Source organism: Boleophthalmus pectinirostris, unplaced genomic scaffold (assembly GCF_026225935.1).
Source record: "Boleophthalmus pectinirostris isolate CB_2022bp ecotype Guang Dong unplaced genomic scaffold, ASM2622593v1 HiC_scaffold_1, whole genome shotgun sequence".
NCBI lineage: Eukaryota > Metazoa > Chordata > Actinopteri > Gobiiformes > Gobiidae > Boleophthalmus > Boleophthalmus pectinirostris.
The window spans coordinates 3,862,373-3,883,505 of record NW_026570970.1 but is presented as its reverse complement, the minus strand read 5'-3'; the positions used below and the strand labels follow the sequence as shown (position 1 = coordinate 3,883,505).

At 40.7% G+C, this 21,133-nt stretch overlaps 1 protein-coding gene across 6 annotated transcripts in view; it reads right to left on the bottom strand.

Annotated features, from left to right (window-relative positions):
* The window catches only part of LOC110159956 (glycerol kinase-like), a 58,310-nt gene that overhangs the window by 27,839 nt on the left and 9,338 nt on the right, over positions 1 to 21,133 (bottom strand). For all 6 annotated transcript variants that reach the window (XM_055153004.1, XM_055153001.1, XM_055152991.1 and 3 more), the window contains exons 2-8: positions 14,629 to 14,702; positions 12,679 to 12,785; positions 12,496 to 12,573; positions 10,343 to 10,422; positions 7,141 to 7,278; positions 4,533 to 4,642; positions 2,287 to 2,353 (exon numbers count right to left, since the gene is read on the bottom strand). In XM_055153004.1, the coding sequence (XP_055008979.1) occupies positions 2,287 to 2,353; positions 4,533 to 4,642; positions 7,141 to 7,278; positions 10,343 to 10,422; positions 12,496 to 12,573; positions 12,679 to 12,785; positions 14,629 to 14,702 (654 nt within the window). The remainder of the gene's footprint in view (positions 1 to 2,286; positions 2,354 to 4,532; positions 4,643 to 7,140; positions 7,279 to 10,342; positions 10,423 to 12,495; positions 12,574 to 12,678; positions 12,786 to 14,628; positions 14,703 to 21,133) is intronic.

Sequence of the window (21,133 nt, the reverse complement as noted above, 5' to 3'; positions counted from 1 at the left end):
AGCTGCTCTATTATGAAAAAATCATTAGCACAATTATTTTGGTCAATATTGAAATCACGATTATTCAAACGATTATTTTTTTAGTTACACGATGCATTTATTCAGCATTTCTCTCTCAAAATAAAACACTTTGTTATTGATAATTACGCAAAACTTTCAAATTTAAAATAAATATAGGCAACAAATCTGAACCTTAGAGCAGTTGTGCGATGTATAAAACATAAAATGAATAAAATATAGTTTGAACATGAACTATATGGGTCAATAATGTATAAGGATTTTTAACAGCCAAATTTTAAAATAAAAATAAAATTTTAACAAATATTTACAATGTGAGGTATTAATATTAAGCATTTTTATTTTTTTTTATTTTTTATGTACATGAATTGGCCACGACCTTAAAAAATGTCATGTGGTGTGACCAAGAATCACGTTAAAATTGTTTTATTTTCTAAAGCATGGTTGGGATATTAATCTACGTTCTGAGTAATATGAAGGGTTTCAATTTGTAGAAACAGTGTGACCTCGCAGCATTAGGATTCGTTCGCTCAACGGTAGGCGGGCACTTTTTTTATTTAACCAATCGCTGTTGTTTGGTCGTGATGTTTGTAATGCGGCGCTAACAGGTCTAACTGATATATGAAGTTTTTCCCAAATCCCGTAGGAAGAAGAACAATAACGTCTTTCCCCTTGATAAAATTCACCAAACATTCTCTTTGTTCCGGCTTTAAATCCTCGATCTCGGGAATCGTCGCCAACACAGAATGTCTGTCTTCGTCTACATCCACCTCAACAGCTTCGTTTACTGTTGTGCTGTTCCACACACCTCTTTGCTGGAGCGCGGTCTACAACTTCCAGGGTTTTTGTATTATTATTATTGTATTATTGTATTTTGATTCCTGACCTAGTTGCTGGAGAGAAATGAAATTGAGCGGAGGCACTAGGTGGCGCCAGTCTGGTTACAAAAAACATGCATGATAGCTAATGATTTCCAAAAAAAATGATTTGGTTCCATGGAGGTCAGAGGTACTTACAGATATGTGGTGAATTATTATGAAATTTTAACCTTTTTTAACTCAAGATTTTGCAACTGGACAGAACATTTAGGCATCATGTCATTGACCCATATATCCAGCTCTTCTACAGTCTCTATATTTAAAAAAATAAAATAAATATACTTATTTAAATTTTTAAAAATCCCAAATTAAACTTGGTTAATCTTTATCATTTCAACTCGATTATATGAGTTTGGAGATCTTTTGACACTCAAATCAAAATCGCGATAAAAATTCAATTAAAAGTAAGCCTTAAAGGTTGTATGGAGGATTTTTTGTTTTGTTTCAAATTGTCAATGAAAGTTTAAAATACCCTTACAGAAATGCAGCAGCCTTGTAATTATGCTGATTAAATAAAAATAGAATGAAAATCTGTCATCTGTGGACATAGTGAGGGCAGAGAAACATCAGCCAATAGATAACAAGGCTACCTCATTTTCTATTGGCTGTTAGGTTGTCAAACTCCCTGCCTTTCTAGTGTAACTGATGCGCAGGGATTATTTGGTTTATGCAGCGGTTCTTAGAGGCTTTTTTAAATTGTAGTTTCCTCGCAGTTCGCACAAAGTTTGTTGAGATGATGGACGAAATCCACGACCAGTTCGCCACAAACGAAAGTCCGTTTTTGATGTCACTGAAAGAAGAAGAGAAGAAGAAAAGGAGAAAAGCCAAACACGTGATTCTTGGAGATCTCTTCCAGCGATGGCGCGAATGAAGCAAAGAGTCTAAAAACTGACGTGCCGGTCGTTAAATTATTTCTAGACAGGTCACTTCAGCAGTAATTCTGAACGCGCTGGCTGTAAACAAGAGTGATTTCTAGAGTCAGGAGGCGGGAGGAGATGTTTCTACTTGTGGAGCTGTGGAAGAGGAAGGTGGTGTCACGCATGCACAACATTTGAAAAAGGACTGTTGCTGTATTTCTTTAAAAAATCCTCTATACAACCTTTAATGTATCGTATCGAGGTATGTATCGTATCGGCAGCTTCTGAACGATACCCGGCCTTATAGTTGAGACTTTGAACCAAGATGAACCGAGATTCTAATCAGACTGAGATGTTCGGATGCCCCGAGTTGATGTTCTCGTTTATCAGGCGGAGATAGGACTTAAATAAACGTTTTATCACGGCGCATAAAACCAGCGGTCACATAAGTCCAGGCGCCCACTCGCTCGTAAAACATTAATAATCCCGTCGTATCGTCCCGAGGCTGAATCGTCCGCAGCAGCAGGTCTCACCATGTGGCCGTAGATCTCAGAGGAGCTCCGGACCCTGGGCAGGATCTCCATGGGAACGTCAAAGTACCTGCAAACACCAGAAGACGAGATAAAACACAAACCCGGGATAAAGGTTTAAGGACAGACGGAGCGGAGCCTTGTAAAACGCTTCTCTAAATAAATATACGAAAACAGATACAGGCTCCACACTGTGTCATTGTTTTTACACTGGAAAAACAACAACTAGATCAGTTAAAATGACTTAAAGGAAGAATATTTGACTTTATTTGAGTCAATTCAACTTGACAAGTAAAGTTATCCACCAGTGGAATAAGTGTGTTTTTCTTAATTCAAAGCAACACTCAATTTTGTTTCTTATTTTAAGTGCAAAAGTTGTTGTTTTTCTTATTTTAAGTGTCGCAAGATGTATTTTCATATTTAAAGTAAAAAAAAAAAAGTCTTGTTCCACTGGTGGATAATTTTACTCATCAAGTGAAATTTACTCAAATCATGACAAAACTTTCTTTATTCAAGTCATGTTAACTTGACTAGATGTTGTTTTTTGCAGTGTAGCTCACTTATATAATTTAGAGATGAGCAATATGGGAAAAAAATCTCATCCAAGCTGCTTCTTCAGTGTTGTACCAACTAAGGACGGGCATTTGATGAAATTTTCTTAATCGATCGTCGGAAGAATTAACGATCGATTATCGATTAATCATTAACGTTTTTATATTAAAATGATCATCATTATTATTACTATCTGCACTAATCTGCATAAATAAATTCAACTTTACGACATATAAACATAACGACTCTAGAGCCACATCAGCTGTTTGACATTATAATGTGTTTAATTCAGTTTTGTTCAAATCTCACAGAAACAAAACTTAAAACCACATCACTAATTTACATAAACTAAGTGAAGATAAAACTCCAGCTCTTGTGTCGCTGATGTGGTTCAACTTGTGTTGGATTAAAAGACATGACTCAGGTGAATACAGGTCAGTGTGACCAGATTTGTGTTTGTCAAAACCAGGACAGCGTACGGGGGGAGGGGGGCGGGGCCTCGTCATCCACATTGAGCGACTCTCACCTGGAAAAACTTTTTCCCACTGGACACAGAAACATATGTGCTGCTTTATCCACTGTGCACATGGACTCACACTTGTCCCAACGCAACGGAAAGTGTGGAATTTCTTGAACAAATCATCATTAAATCCACATTTGTGCTTCGGTTCGTTACAGACTGACCCACTGTTTGTGTCTCGCTCCTTCTGATGCAGAGACACATGTACACACCTGTTTGATCACGATACACAGCAACCTACAGTTGGTTTGTCGATTAAAATGAACGTAATCGATGAAATTCTTAATGATCAATTATTGATTAATCGATTAATCATGCCCATCCCTACTACCAACACAGACGAGAGAGCAACACAGGACCCCAGTCTTCTGTGCATCTCCACCTAAAAACCACGGGCCGCTCTTTTGAGGACAGTGAGGTAAAGATCTCAGAGAAAAGAACTGGTTTAAGAGGGAATTTAAAGAGACTATTTTTGTTAGGAAAGATAATCCATCTTTGAACAGAAGCGTAAAACTCCATCCTCAGAAATAAATCTAAACAAGCAAAGAGAACCACAGGTGTAGTCAGGTCAGGTCCAGAAGTGTGAAAGCTCCATTACGCCTCTGAATGATTCTGCTAATAAGACCCCAAAGTCAGTGCAGTTCAATAGGCTTAACTAACAAACAGAAACTGTAAACAAGTAGATGTGTTAGTTTCAGAGTAGTTTCAGTGTAGTTAGCTCCTCCCTTCACACAGATATAAGGAAGTGTCCACCAGCGTCTGACCAGAACTGAAGAAGCAGCTTGGACGAGCTCAGAAAAACGTCTTCAACCAAAATAAACTTTTGTCCAGTTGACAAATTGTATTTCTCCTTTTGCCACGAAGAAATAACTGTTACTGCACTTTTACATCTGCTTGTCAGGGCAGTTTAAAAGAAAAAAGTATTATTAAATTTTGTATTATTCAGTTTTGTATCGTACCGTGAGATGCATAGTGTGAAAATATCGTACAGAGAGATTTGGGCATCGTTACATACATTACAAGACTCAAGCTGATCATTGATAAAAAAAAACTATTTGATTTTGATTCAAATAAATCTTAACTTATAAAAAAAAAGCCAACTCAAATCCAGATCAGTGAACTTGAGTCATGTTGACGTGAGCAGATCTTCTTGTATAAAAGCGTGTGGAGTTCTGACCTGCAGAGCTCGGGGTCCCAGCTCAGAGAGTGGATGTTGAAGAGCATCGTGCGGCTGGCGTTGGTCACGTCTGTGCAGTGAACGCCTCCATTTCTGCCCCCGGTCAGACACTGAACAGAGAAACAACACCGTAAAACAACTCTGTCTTCATGAAGATACCGTATTTATCAGATTATAAGGCGCAATATGAATAATGTTGAATTCTCTCGTCTATTTTCATACATAAGTTGCACTGGATTATAAGGAGCATTAAGAGAAACAAACGGACGACACTTGAGTCTGATCCTTAGTCCAGGCGTCCACGATCCAGCGGCAGATCGTGGTGTAATTCGCCCGGCGTTGTCTCTCTGTCTTGGTGAATGTGTGTGGATCATTTAAGTTTGTTTTATTTCCTACGAGAATGATTCAAATATATATTGAGTAATAATGTGTTTAATGCAGCTTTGAGCACATTTGTTTACGTTTTACAGAAACTAAACTGAAAACCACATGACTCATTTGCATAAACTATAAACTCTGAAAAAAACTGTTCGCTCCTTGTTTCACTGATGCGGTTCAGCCTGTGTCGAACTAAACGACACGACTCAGTGGAATATGAGTGTTCTTTCTGTGACAGAGGATGTGCTGCTGATGGTGAGTCTGTTCATGTGAAAACTTTCAGAGATTTTAATCACGTGAGGCTCCTGATTACCCCGCAACGCTCCGACAATCCATCAAGCGGTGCGGCTCTAGTAGCTTTCCAAAATCATACTAAAACATTTTGACAGATTTTTGAGTGACATGTATAAAATCGGTTCGAGGTCAGTAACACAAGCAGAATTAATACATAAGTTGCACTGTTGATTTTTGAGAAAATTAAAGGATTTTAAGTGCGTCTTATAGTCTGAAAAATACGATACATATGATTAAAGGTCTTATATTAGGCGAAACTGACTCTTGTGACTCTTTTGGCCCTGTTAGAATGGTGTTACCTCCTCAAAAACAGACCTGGAGTTGTGTTTTGTTTCATTCACACATGTTTGAGTAAAACTTTATTATCAGTCTGTCTACATCACAATAGGCTACGTTCAGACTGCAGCCTGAAGTGATCCAAATCTGATTTTTTGGCCCCTATGTTCCTGGATCTGATTTTGTAATGACAGTCTGAACCACACAGATTCGATTTTTTCAAATCTGACCCAGGACACTTGGATATGTGCTCCTGAAACTGATACATATCTGATCTTTTGACATGTGACTTCAGTCTGAACGGTCAAAGTGCATTCATCCACCTACACGTTATCAACAAGACACAAATGTACACAAACGTTCTTCTCTTCATACGAAAATTGTTAATGAACTCCATGTGACTGAAGTGAAGCACATCTCCACTCACCACAAAACACCACGACCAAAAACCTCGTCCTTCTCCTTCTCAATCTCCTCCTTAAAACAAGTAAGTTGTTCATGTTCTGGCTCCGGTACGAGAGGAACTTTAAAATCTCCAGGTGCTCGATGCTGCGTCCATGTTTGGACAACTTCTGTAAACACAGAGACGCTCGCTGCGGTTGACGTCGTCGTGTCTCCAGTGTCACATGTGGGACACTTTTGGGCCGTTTAATGTTCACACTGGAGACACATACAAGTCACATTTAACTGGAAATGTGAACGACCTCGAAAAAACATCGGATTTCACAAAAAAATCTGAATTGAGCGTTAAGCCCTGCAGTCTGAACGTAGCAATAGTTCTCATGTTAACAGCTCCTTTTACCTTTTGTTCAGTAGAAATTGGCAATTCCAGGCAACAACATGCGTGACTTTGCTCTGACGAAGAACATCTCGCTGGTCGAAACCCATTGGCGTCACTTCATGCAATAAAAGACTTTTAATATATTCAGTCGAAGTGCCTCGGGTTTGTACCTCGTCCACGTTTACATTTTCCAACAAGGGCAACTTTCTGTTTAAAGACTAATGTTTTAACCCATTTGCTGCTATTTTTTAACTCTTTTACGACCCAGTGAAGCGCTCTACCTTTTTACCTCTTTTCTTCATCTGACAAAAACATGTGAATTTTGTTTTTGCTCTTTATTTTGTTTGTGTCTTTCTTAGTTAAATGTACATGTTCTGAGATTATGGAGATTATCTGTTGTGCCTTCATACCTTTTTTTTTAAAACAAATGTTCAAATAAAATGAACTCTAACTTTATTTACCGCCTGCTAGTTTCCATGGAGATCTGTTATTTCTTTACCAGGAAACTTCCACAGTCTGGCACTGCTAAAGCTCCAAGTTACAGGTCAGATCTTGGCTTAGAACATGGCCCTAAGTCCATGGAGATAAGAAGCCTATAATGCCACACTAAAGAACATTCAGGTAAAATAAGAGTTCTTCTTTCAAACTGAAAACACTCACAGCGTCTCGAGAATCCTTTGGACAATAATAAAGAGAAAACACAACTCTGGACCTGTTTTTGAGGAGGCGAAAACATTATAAAGCGGCTAAATGCTCACGAGTCAATTTTGTGTAATGCAAAAGTTCAGGTTCAACTTTCTTACGACAATACAGCAACAGTGATTCAGGTTATTGTCTAAAATGGGACATAGTCGAGGTCCGTTGTTCGGTGTGACGTACCCAGATGATCCAGGAGTCGACCGTTCCGAACATGGCTCTGCCGCTGACCACCGCCTGCTTCACCTCGTCCACGTTGTCCAGGAGCCAGCGCAGTTTGACCGCGCTGAAGTACGTGCTGATGGGAAGTCCCGTCTTATGCTGCGGGGACAAAAACACCGGTGAGACTCTGCAAACACCGACGGATCATAGAAGCCAAAACATTCACATTATTGCTCGTAAGTAAGTATAGTGTTTTGTTTTTTCGAAAGTTATCAGGTATTGGTTATTGTTGACATCAAAATCCTGACTTTCCGAGATAAAAACACACTTCAGTTCATTAAAGAAGCCTCAGACTTTAAAGAACAATTATGCAAAAAATGGCAAACTAATATGGGGAAAAAAAAGAAAATGGTAAAGATTGAAAGAGTTATTTTAAAGTTCATTGTGCGTTCTCTTCCAAATACAAGGCAAGTTTATTTGTACAGCACAATTCGTACACAAAGTAATTCAAAGTGCTTTACAGAATAAGAAATTCATTAAAATCATAATAAAAACAAATCAAAACATAAATAATCATGAAGATTAAAATTAAAAAAGAGAGACATAAATTGGAGAGAAGAGTGCAGAATGAAAAACCTTTCAGTTATTTGCACAGTTAAACAGAAATGTTTTGAGTCTGGATTTTAAACAGCATCACAGAAGAGTCTGTCTCACATGTTCAGACTGTTCCAGGTTTTAGCTGCATGAACCTGAAACTCTGACTCCCCTTGTTTAGTCGTGACTCTGGGCACCAGCAGGAGTTGGTCCCTGAGCTCCTCAGAGTGTGAGATGTTCATATGAAACTAACATGTCACAGATGGACTTTGGTGCTCGGCCATGGAGACACTTGTACAAACAGAGCTGCTTTAAAGTCTCTGAGCCACAGGAGCCAGAGCAGAGACCTGAGACCAGGACACATGTGCTCGTACTTCCTAGTTCGAGTCAGGACCCGAGCTGCAGCGTTCTGGATGTTCTGGATGTTCTGGATGTTCTGGATGTTCTGGATGTTCTGCAGCGTCTCACAGCTCGTTTGGAGAGACCAGTGAGCAGAACATTACAGTATCTAACCTACTGGAGACAAACGCATGGATAAGTTTCTCCAACTCTGATTTAGACAGTAAACCTTTGATTTTTGCTGTTTTTTTTTTTAGATGGTAAAAGGCTGCAGATGTTTTTGATTTGATGTGGCTGTTAAAGTTCAAGTCTGAGTCCATTATTACCCCGAGATTTCTTGCCTGATTTGAAGGTTTTAGAGAGAGAGACTGGAGGTGATGCTGACAAATACAATAGTTACTCTAAAAATCAATTCATCAACTAACACATGTGGACACAGCGGAATACAAAAAAGTTGGGTCAACGAGTTTTTTTCCTGTTTCCTGTGACTTATTCTCCGGTGTGATTTCTATATTAAAATGTTTTTGGTGAAGTGTGGAGAGGTTCTAGTCTTGTGTGTGAGGATCTGCTGCTCCTGTTCCTCCTGTACCACTGTCACTTGGCTCTACTGTAATCTGTAATCTGTAGGGGAATACATTTTAAAAGTAAACTTCCCAACACTGCCCGTATAGTAAAACAACAACAGAACTACGACAGACTTGGACTCAAAAGATGCTCGTGACCTGGTTCTCGCGGTGAGGGAGACGGCCTGAGGTGCAGGGTGTGGGCACATTCAAACTGCATCATGTCCTGGTTTTGTCATGAAATCCTAGATGCGACATGTGAACTCTTGATCCTCAAACTATTTAAGATAGACTCCCTGAAAATGAGACGCAATTTCAATGGGACTTTCTGATATGATAAAAATAAAAATAAATGTACACTATTATACACATGTTCCCATCACTGAACCAGGACTGAACCAGGACTGAACCAGGACTGAACCAGGACTGAACCAGGACTGAACCAGGACTGAACCAGGACTGAACCAGGAACCAGGACTGAACCAGGACTGAACCAGAAACTAAAACCAGGACTAAAACAGGCCGAAAACAGAACAAAAACAGAAGGATTAAACCAGGACTGAACCAGGTCTAAACCAGGACTAAACCAGGACTGAACCAGGACTAAACCAGGACTAAACCAGGACTAACCAGAACTAAAACCAGGACTAAAACAGGCCGAAAACAGAAGGAAAACAGAAGGATTAAAACCAGGACTGAAACCAGGACTAAACCAGGTCTAAAACAGGTCTAAAACAGGTCTAAACCAGGTCTAAACCAGGACTAAACCAGGACTAAACCAGGACTGAACCAGAACAAAAACAGATCGAAAACAGAACGAAAACAGAAGGATTAAACCAGGACTGAACCAGGTCTAAACCAGGTCTAAACCAGGACTAAACCAGGACTAAACCAGGACTAAACCAGGACTAAACCAGGACTGAACCAGAACTAAACCAGGACAAAAACAGGCCGAAAACAGAAGGATTAAACCAGGACTGAACCACGTCTAAACAAGGTCTAAACCAGGACTAAAACAGGTCTAATCTTGAACTTGAGAGAAAGAGAGAGACACAGGTGCACCTCCGGGCCCGTCCTGACACTCAGTCCTGGTTTAGTCCTGGTTTAGTCCTGGTTCAGGTCACTATAGAACAGTCCTGCAGACATCATGAGCCTGTACAGTTTGTTTTCACCGTTTCCAGTGTGGGGTTTTCGGAAGGCTCAGTGCGTGTCCTAGAAAGAAGCGCAAAAGATGGACGGGTCCGAGAACAGGCCACTTTATTTCAGCATTTTCCATTCAGAGAGATTCAGTGTTGATTACCAAGTACAACTGCCACCCCGGAACGACGCCTCTGCCCAACTCACAACATTAACTTGTTGATTTAGCGTATACAGAAGAAAATGAACAATAATGCTGACCCGGTGCACTTTATCATGGGTGGGTACAGGCCACGGGCTCCACATACATCAGTGCAGTTTTTCTGTGGCATCAAACATACAGTAACAGAAAAACAGTCTTTTTATAGAACTTTATTTATTTACGTCTCACGTCGAAAGAAGTGGGTGGACAGCGAACCCCCACGCCCACTACGCCCCTGGTCATTTGTAGATAAAAACACAGTAATGTACATTTTTATTGGGATCTTTGCAGCTTCTCCCCAACGCTGACAAAATTCTGCCTCATAAAAACACTTCTAGATCTTACAGAACGTAAAAGATCGTGTGACTTTGTGTAGTGTCAGACTCACCTTCAGATGGTTCTTGTTGCGTCCTGGAGCTTTGCTGATGAGTCTCTCCACCGTGGACTGAGTTCGCAGGTCCAACCACACTGCACACACACAAAACACACACAACACACACAAAATACACACACAGATATCAGCTCGTGAGCGTGACGAAAACTGAAGATTAAACTTGAAGCAACAGCTGAGTCTGAGTGGAGCCTGGAGGCAGTCACAACAAGCTACATTTTCTTAAAGGTTGTATAGAGGATCTTCCAAGACATTTCGTGCACGGAGAAGAAGTGAGGAGCAGGGGGAAGAGCGGATCGGGCAGCGGGGAGAGGAGCAGGAAAGGGGTGCAGAGAAGAGTGCGGAGATTCCGTGCGAATGAACTAGCTACAACACGCAGCAGCAAGCGGACTCTTTCTTTGCCTTGAAAATTACATTTTCAGACATAGGATATCACATTCGTGTCCTGAAAAACGTTTGACTAACTCTTGGAAATAAAGTACGTTTTCAGAAGTTTCCTGTCCAGGAGTAATTTGTGGACCAGTGGTTCAGTCTTTAGACTCAGTCGCTGCTTCAGTCTTCGAATGAATCTCCAAGAATCACCTTAGTTTGGCTTCGCTGCTTTTCCCCTTGTCTTCTTCTTTCAGCGACCTCAAAAACGGACTTTCTTTTGCGGCGAACTGCTCCTGGATTCTTGTCGCCATCAACAAACTTTGCGAACTGCGAGGAAGATATAGGTATAGGTCAAAAAAGCCGCTAAGAACTGTTGCGTTGGTGGAGTAAACAGCGTCGTCTTGCGTCTGTGGACTGCGTGACAGTCGTACGTAAACCACGTACCGGCGGCGCAGGCAAGTCAGTTACACTAGAAACGTAGGGAGTTTGATTGACAGCCTGTCAGCTCACAGATAACGAGGCAGTGTCGTTATCTATTGGCAAATGTTTAGCCCCACCACGTCCAGAGTTGATGAATTTTTATTCTCTTTTTTTTGGTCATCATAATTACAAGGCTACTGCATCTATAATCTATCACTGACAATCTGAAACAAAAAAAATCCTCCATACAACCTTTAAACTTTGCTCTGGTCATCTTCATAAATCAGCCAAATTTATCTGTATTTCCCCGTCTTTCTTTTTAGCACATTTTGGAAAAACAAACAACTGATAAATCTTTCTACCCCACAGTTTTTCTGCAGTGAAGAGGGAGACTTCCTAAATCTGCAGGTAAGAGTTCGTGAAGTTACATTCAAAGGTGATGACTCTTAATTTAGCAGAATACAGCCCCCCGGCGCCTGGTGTACACTGACTGCAGGTACAGTGCGGTTCGGGACATGTGAGGATCCCGGTCGTTAAAATCAGTAGCACCCTGCCACACTGACCTCCGTGCGGGTTGGAGAAAAATCCGCAAGAAAGTCTATCTTTGCTGGACATCGTGGCGGTTTTTGACATCAAGCTGACAAAATCATATGAGCAAAACAGGAAATCACACGAGCAGAAATGACAGATCGGATGAATTTTCAGAATAAAATATCCCTGCACACTTTACTTACCCATTATAGACAGCCACAGTATCCAAAAGCGTGACAAAGTGGTTTCTAAAAGCACGAGACAGTGGTCTCTAAAGGCGTGAGAAAGTGGGATCCAAAAGCACAAACAATGGTTTCCAAAGGCACAAAAAAGTGTTTTCCATAAGCACGAGAAAGTGGCTTAAAAAGGCACAAGAAAGTGGTTTCCAAAGGCGCAAAAAAGTGGTTTCCAAAAGCGCGAGAAAGTGTTTTCTAAAAGAATAAAAAAGTGGTTTCTAAAAGCTGGAGAAAGTGGTTTCCAAATGCATGAGAAAGTGGTTTCCAAAGGCCTGAACCTCTCTGAACCGCACCTGAACTGCGCCACACCTGAACTTCCCCGCACCTGAACCGCCCTGCATATGAAGCACATCAAACCTGAACCGCCCCTGAACTGCCTTGAGCCTGAACCACACAGAACCTGAACTGCCCCGCTTCTGTACCGCACCTGAACCGCCCCAAACCTGAACTTTCCTGCACCTGAACCGCACCACACCTGAACCTCACTGAACAGCACCTGAACCACCTCGAACCTGAACCACATCTGAACCTCCCCACACCTGCAGTCAGTGTCCACCGGGGGTTAGTAAGACAGTGCTGTGAGTCTGTTACCGATGGCGTTGTAGAGGGGCTCTCCGGTCTCTTTGTCCCACACCAGGGTGGTCTCTCTCTGGTTGGTCACTCCGATGGCTGTGGAGCAGAAACACCGAGTCAGGAGGTCGGGCTTTTGTAATAACTTCTGTAAACAGTCTTAAAGATCGCAGGAAAGACGGTGGAGTCTGTTGATGCGCAGACCTTTGATTCTGGAGATGTCCACTCTGAGCTGGTGGAGTTTCTCGCAGGTTCTCTCCATCACCTGGTACACGGACTGCATGATCTCCTTTGGGTCGGCCTCCACCCACCTGGAACACAGAGCGAGGGACGGAATCAGGATCTAAAGCTCTGAGGATGAGGAACCCGTGGAAGCAGCTTTCTAAGACCATCCTGGTTTCTCACTTCTCTAACCCCACTTCACTGACAAAATTTCAAAACGTTTCCATAACTTTTTCATGACCTCAAGTGAATTTTCCAGGCCTTTACAGCATCTACATGTGTAGAACAAAAAAGACATGTGCAAAATCTAAATGCCAAATTAAACCACACACCTTCACTAGAATATTTTGGATCATTTCAGCCCTGGAAACATCAATCTCTACTGAACTAAAGGTAAAAGGAGCTTGAAAACGGAGCATTTTGAGATGTGGAGATGTAGACTAATAATAAAGAGTTACTCAAACATGTGTGAATGAGACAAAACACAACTCCAGGTCTGTTTTTGATGAGATAACAAACATTCTAACAAGTCTTCTGCAGGACCTCACACACTCTGGGACCTGACCTGGACCACAAAGAGGACAACTTCTACCCACGAGCAGTGAACGAGCTCCAGAAGCAGAGGCAAAGAGAAAAGGCCTGAAGGGACTCGGTGCTATAATCTATTTATTTATCTAATGTTTTTATTGTTGTGGATGTGAGAATGTGTCTATATTTATTCATATTTACTGCTACAGTTTTGGTCTGTTGACGTTTTGTTGTATTTTGTACAATGACAATAAATCTAAATCTAAAGAACTGATCAGACTTTTAGGGCTAAATATGAAATGTTAACTGTTTCCACTCACCTTATGGTTTGGGATAATTCTGTTTAAACATTCAGAAATCCTGTCAGCGCATTTATTGTCGTCTCTTTTAACCAAAATGACGCAGACGTTCAGAAATAATAATAATAATAGCCTCATGAGAACTTAACGGAACGCTGGAGTTGCGTGAAAGAGATACTAAAATTCCATGACTTTTCCAGACCGGGAAAATTACAATTTCAGTTTTCATAATTTTTTCCAGGATTTCCATGATCGTGGGAACCCTGCAAAGATCTGCTCACCGGGGCTGTAAACTGGGGCAGAGGGAAAAATGTGACAATCTTACTGTCCATCTGCGGCACGAACTCGAACCACCGCTGTGCTCAGAATTATTGCAACTGTTTCTTACTTTTATATATTATGTTTGGTTTTGTTTTTTTGCCTGAATAGTGTCAATTTTATAAAACAAAACAAACAAAAACACACACACAAGAAACAAAGTGTCTGTATTTACATTACAGTTGGTATTAACACGTGAATATGGGTCAAAAATAGAGTGTGGGTTGAATATTATCCCTCTAACTTTTTTTTTTTCATTTTTATTTTTTTACAAATTTTACACAAACCCAAAACATGCTACATACGTCTCCAAGAACAGTTGATAGTCAAGGTCAGTTAAAATACAATCAATCAATGAATCTGCCCACGGACGACAGGTGGAAATTAGCACTGATGCTGCAACCTGATGTTCAATGCATCTCTCCTGTTAAGGTTAATGCAAAAATAGTGCGCTGCCCCCGTCTCAAATAAAATAAATAAATAAATAAATAAATTCCCTCCATTCTAGAGCATTTCAGCGGGTAAATGGACTGATACACGATTCACATGCAAGTCCTTTTTTGAAATCAAAGTTTACCGAAAGCTGATAAGTTCACAGCCCTGACAGCGTCCTGACGGTTCATGTCTCTGTGCTGCGTCTGTACTGATGTAAATAAACTTGAGTTAGAAGTCCAGCCTCATGTCTCCTGTCTTTAGTTCTGGGGATACTACAGTTCACTCTGCAACCTTCTTCTACAGCGGATGCTTCGTGTGTATTTCAGTGTAGTATCGTAGTGTCCAGACTCACCCTTCTTTGGGGAAACTCTGTGTGATCTCCACCTGGTGGTGACTGACCAGTTCTGCAGTACGAGCATTAAACACCTGCAACACAAGAGACTCAAGTCAGATCAGGTCGGACATTTAAAGGTTGTATGGAGGATTTTTTTTGTTTCAAATTGTCAGTGATAGATTATAGATGCAGTCGCCTTGTAATTATGATGACCAAAAAAAAAAAGAGAATAAAAATTCATCAACTCTGGACGTGGTGGGGCTAAACATTTGCCAATAGATAACGACACTGCCTCGTTATCTGTGAGCTGACAGGCTGTCAATCAAACTCCCTACGTTTCTAGTGTAACTGACTTGCCTGCGCCGCCGGTACGTGGTTTACGTACGACTGTCACGCAGTCCACAGACGCAAGACGCACAGACGCTGTTTACTCCACCAACGCAACAGTTCTTAGCAGCTTTTTTTTACCTATATCTTCCTCGCAGTTCGCACAAAGTTTGTTGCAATGGCGACAAGAATCCAGGAGCAGTTCGCCGCAAAAGAAAGTCAGTTTTTGAGGTCGATGAAAGAAGAAGACAAGGGGAAAAGCAGCGAAGCCAAACTAAGGTGATTCTTGGAGATTCATTCCAGCGATGGCGCGACTGAAGCAGACGAAGGGTCTAAAGACTGACGCACTGGTCCACAAATTACTCCTGGACAGGAAACTTCTGCTTATTATGAAAACGTACTTTATTTCCAAGAGCGACACAAACGTTTTTCAGGACACGAAAGCGATATCCTATGTCTGAAAACGTAATTTTCAATGCAAAGAAAGAGTCCACTTGCCGCTGCGTGTTGTAGCTAGTTCATTCGCACGGAATCTCCGCTCCCCTCTCCTCTCTCCCTGCTCCCTGTTTCGCTCTTCCCCCCGCTCCTCACTTCTCCGTCTTGTCTAACCAACACTGTAGTGAGTTGTTTACAAGTCATTTGCAGCGATGAGGACTTGTTTTCTAGAAACAAACCTGTTTGTGGCGTAAGGAGGAGGAGGGAGGAGGTGTTTCTACGTAGGAGCTGTAGGGGAGGGGAGGTGGTTTCACCCATGCGCAACATTTTAAAAAGGACAGTCGCTGGATTTCTCGTTCCTTGGAAAATCCTCTATACAACCTCACAGTGTTTCCCGCAGCGCTTTATAGTTAGGGCGGCCGTCTTGACTAGGGTCACCAAACGTCCATTTTTCCCCAGACATGTCAGATTTAAATTTTTTGTTTTTGTTTTTGTTTTTTATAAAGTGATGTAAATGTCCGGGTTTTCATTTTCTTTCATTGGGCCATTAAACTGATCGTCTCTCGTAGCGTCTGTGACTCAGAAGGAGCGAGACACAAACAGTCGGTCAGTCTGCAACATGTCGAAACGTAAATGTGTATTTAACGATGACTTTGTACAAGAAATTCCCCGTTTTCCGTTCCGGTCGAGACAAGTGTGAGTCCATGTGTACAGTGTCCAGTGTGTCAGGGACCTCAAAGCACCAAATCTGTGTGTCGTTCATTCATTCGTTTTTCAATATAAAACCAAAAATAACTAAATGAAAAAACAACAGTTTTCTTCATTATTTGTCTCCAAAACCAAAATGAAAAAACAGATAATGATTAGTTTTTTCAGTTTTCGATTTTGTGTTAAAATGAAAAATGGAAAAAAAAAAAGGATAATGACCTTTTCCCGTCCGTGACTGCGATGCCGAACTTTTACACTGCATACGGACTGAACCAGGACTGATCCAGGTCCGGGACCAGACCGGGACTGAGACCGGGACCAGACCGGGACCGGACGGACCGAGACCGGGGACGAGACGGGACGAGACCGGGACTGAGAGACCGGGACTGAGACCGGGACCAGACCGGGACTGAGACTGACCGGGACCGGGACTGAGACCGGGACCGACCGGGACCAGGACTGGACGACCACTGGACCGGGACCAGAGGGGGACCAGACCGGGACTGAGACGGGACCAGACCGGGACTGAGACCGGGACCAGACGGGACCAGACCGGACTGAGACGAGACCAGACTGACCGGGACCGAGAGACGGGACCAGACCGGGACCAGGGACCGGGACCAGACCGGACGAGACGGGACCGGACTGACCGGGGACCAGAGAGACGAGAGACCGGGACTGAGACCGACCAGGGACCAGACCTGAGACCCGGGACTGAGACGGGACCAGAGACCGGGAGACTGAGACCACCGGGACCAGACCGGGACCAGACCGGACTGGAGACCGGGACCAGACCGGGACCAGACCGGGACCAGACCGGGACTGAGACCGGGACCAGACCGGGACTGAGACCGGAACTGAGACTGGGACCAGGCCGGGACCAGACCGGAGGCTCAGAGCCCACGGCAGGCAGGGCCGGAGCTGAGGCTCAGACCCCGCGGAGGCTCGGAGTCAAAGCTCAGGATCCGCCCTGGTCCCGCTCTGGCTCTGGTCCCAGACCTGGATCAGTCCTGGTTCAGTCTGTACGCGGTGCAAAAGTTCGGCATCGCAGTCACATAAGTCACGTAAACGGAAAACGGCCGTTATCCGTTTTTTCCATTTTTCATTTAAACAAAAAATCGAAAACTGAAAAAATAAATCGTTATCCGCTTTTTCATTTTGGTTTTATATTGAAAAACGAATGATACACGGATTGCACCAGGACACCGAAAAACATGACAAAGTTTTGCCAGGTGAGAGTCGCTCAATGTCGATGACGAAACCCCTCCCCCCCGTACGGTGTCCTGGTTTTGACAAAAGGAAATACGGTCACCCTAGTCCTGACTACGTCCCTCCAAACCATTTTTGATTTCTAAATAAAATGACAAGTGACAGCCAGGTCCTGGAACCGAGGAGGGGGAGTCTGATGTGATCCTGAGCCGCGAGGACGAGGAGGAGGTCAGCACTTGTGTGATTAAGTCATAGGATAAACACAGACCGGGACACAGACTCGGGCACTGGATCCAGGGTCGACATCTAAAACCTCTTCACACGTGTTTGTTTTTTTTGATGAGGGAACAACGTTATAACATGGAGAAAAGTACGTGACGGATCCTCCTGCACAAAAGTAATACAATGCAGCTTTTAAGGGCAAATTATTAGATTCACAGACCAGACCGATATTGAAAAGAATTTGATAAACTGAGTAAAAAGCTCGATAAGTCTGGAGTGTTTCGGTCCAGTCTAGACGGACGGAGATAGTGGACAAACAGAGGAAGAGAGGAGGCAAATATTAACTCGCACTCTTTAAACTCTCAGCCCCGTAAAACAATAACCTCAGACACATTTCCTCTACAGCTCCAGAGTCAAGAACGTCGCCACAGTCAGATCAGAACAAACCTGGTCTCGTTCTAAAGCCACAGTATGGAACTTTTCCCGAAAACAGACTCAAATACAAGCGTGTCACGAGTCCACACGAGTCCAAAGAGGTTCATTTGGTCTTGTGATCATTTATATTCAGTGTTGGGGAGTAACAGATTACATGTACCAGAGTTACGTAATCAGAGTACAAATGATGAGTAACTGTATTCGGTTACAGTGAGTGGTAGTTGGATTACCTTTACATTGTTAGAATAAATGGATTACAGGGCAGTATTTTACTTTTTTTCACATTTTGGGCTATATGATCGGGAAAAAACAACCTGATACATGAGTCCACACTGTGAGTCGGCTTGCATCTCCACAAACCTGACCTGGCTGCATGGAGGATGTTCTGGAGTACAGTTTTAACTTTATATTTCCATGGAATTCTACAGGCAGTGTTGTGAAGGTGACTTTTAAAATGTAATCCCCTACAGATTACAGATTACATAGTCCAAAATGTAGTTTGTAACGTAATCCATTAAATTATTTATGGTGAGTAACGTAATCTGAATACTTTGGATTACTTGATATTGTCGTGTTTTTTAAAACTACATGAATGTAGAAACAACATCCTGAAAATTCATGTTTGTTTTCTTCAAATTGTCTGTTGAGCCCAAGTCTCCATGAACAGACTTTTGTTTTACTGTAGAGAAGAAAAGACGAGGATCTGAACATAAAATGTTTTGTCTGTTAAAAAGAAAATAAAAAGCCCAGTCTTTCCTTAACCGTATTAAAAATATTATTGATAAAAAAATATATTTTATATGAGACACTGCTGCCTTTAAGTATGTCCACCTACTGTTAGTGTCATATTGTTTAGTCCTGGTATCGGTTCTGGTTTTAGACCTGGTTTAGTCCTGGTATTGGTTCTGGTTTAGTCTTGCTTTATTCCTGGATTTAGTCCTAATTTAGTCCTGTTTTAGTCCTGGTTTTAGTCCTGTTTTAGTCCTGATTTTAGTCCTGTTTTAGTCCTGGTTTTAGTCCTTTTAGTCCTGTTTAGTCCTGGTTTTAGTCCTGTTTTAGTCCTAATTTAGTCCTGTTTTAGTCCTGGTTTTAGTCCTGTTTTAGTCCTGGTTTAGACCTGGTTTAGTCCTGGTATTGGTTCTGGTTTAGTCTTGCTTTATTCCTGGATTTAGTCCTAATTTAGTCCTGTTTTAGTCCTGGTTTTAGTCCTGTTTTAGTCCTAATTTAGTCCTGTTTTTAGTCCTGTTTTAGTCCTAATTTAGTCCTGTTTTAGTCCTGGTTTTAGTCCTGTTTAGTCCTAATTTAGTCCTGTTTTAGTCCTGGTTTTAGTCCTGTTTTAGTCCTGGTTTTAGTCCTGTTTAGTCCTGGTTTAGACCTGGTTTAGTCCTGGTATTGGTTCTGGTTTAGTCTTGCTTTATTCCTGGATTTAGTCCTAATTTAGTCCTGTTTTAGTCCTGGTTTTAGTCCTGTTTTAGTCCTGGTTTTAGTCCTGTTTTAGTCCTGTTTTAGTCCTAATTTAGTCCTGTTTTAGTCCTGGTTTTAGTCCTGTTTTAGTCCTAATTTAGTCCTGTTTTAGTCCTGGTTTTATTCCTGTTTTAGTCCTGGTTTTAGTCCTGTTTTAGTCCTGGTTTAGACCTGGTTTAGTCCTGGTATTGGTTCTGGTTTAGTCTTGCTTTATTCCTGGATTTAGTCCTAATTTAGTCCTGTTTTAGTCCTGGTTTTAGTCCTGTTTTAGTCCTTGTTTTAGTCCTGTTTTAGACCTGGTTTAGACCTGGTTTAGTCCTGGTATTGGTTCTGGTTTAGTCTTGCTTTATTCCTGAATTTAGTCCTAATTTAGTCCTGTTTTAGTCCTGTTTTAGTCCTGGTTTTAGTCTTGTTTTAGTCCTGGTTTAGACCTGGTTTAGACCTGGTTTAGACCTGGTTTAGACCTGGTTTTAGTTCTGGTTTAGCCCAAAATGTGAAAACAGGAAAATCCCTCTGTGTAATCCATTTATTTCAACAAAGTAACTGTAATCCAATTCCCACTCACTGAAACAGTAACTGTAACCGAATACAGTTACTCATCATTTGTACTCTGATTACGTAACTCTGGTACATGTAATCAGTTACTCCCCAACACTGTATATAGGAGATATACAACTTCCAGAGAGTTCTATCTAGTTATACTATCTCTTTAATCGTTGTTTTGATTCTTGTGAAGGAGGCAGTAGATTAGATAAACACAGGGTTGGGCGACATCTTGGTTTTATTATCAGACTATATTTTGTCCTAATGTTTTCCTGCACTCAGTTCAACATATGAAAGCTGGAATTATAATTTTGTGGGTCAATATTTATCGTTTGTACTAGGGATGTAACGATATCCAAATCTCTCGGTACGATATTATCACGATATACAGCACACGATTATTATTATTATTATTATTATTATATTATATGATTTATTATTATTATTTATTACTATTACTATTACTATTATTATTACTATTATTATTATTATTACTATTATTATTACTATTACTATTATTTATTACTATTACTATTATTATTACTGTTATTATTATTATTACTATTATTATTACTTACTATTATTATTATTACTTATATTATTATTACTATATATTATTATTATTATTATTATTATTACTATTATTATTATTACTATATTATATTATTATTATTATTATATATATTATTATTATTATTATTATTACTTATTATTATTATTATTATTATTATATTACTATTATTATTATTATTATTACTATATTATTATTATTATTATTATTATATTATTATTATTATTATTATATTATTATATTATTATTACGATTATTATTACGATATTATTATTATTATTACGATTATATTATTATTATTACTATTATTATTATTATTATTATTATTATTATTATTATTATTATTATTATTATTACGATTATTGCGATATTTTGAAGAGGCTGATGTAATTGTAGATGTGACACTTTTCTGCTTTTAAAATACCTTGACAAGATTTTGGTGTGAATCATTTCCGTCATAATCCCAAAAATTCAAGTAAAAAACATATTTCTTCACGTCGTCTGCACTGAAATGAATCATGGGATATGTAGTTCCTGATGTTTATAAGATGTTGCTTCTATAAAACTATGGATTTAAGCAAAGGAACTTGACAGCCAACGGTATTATTG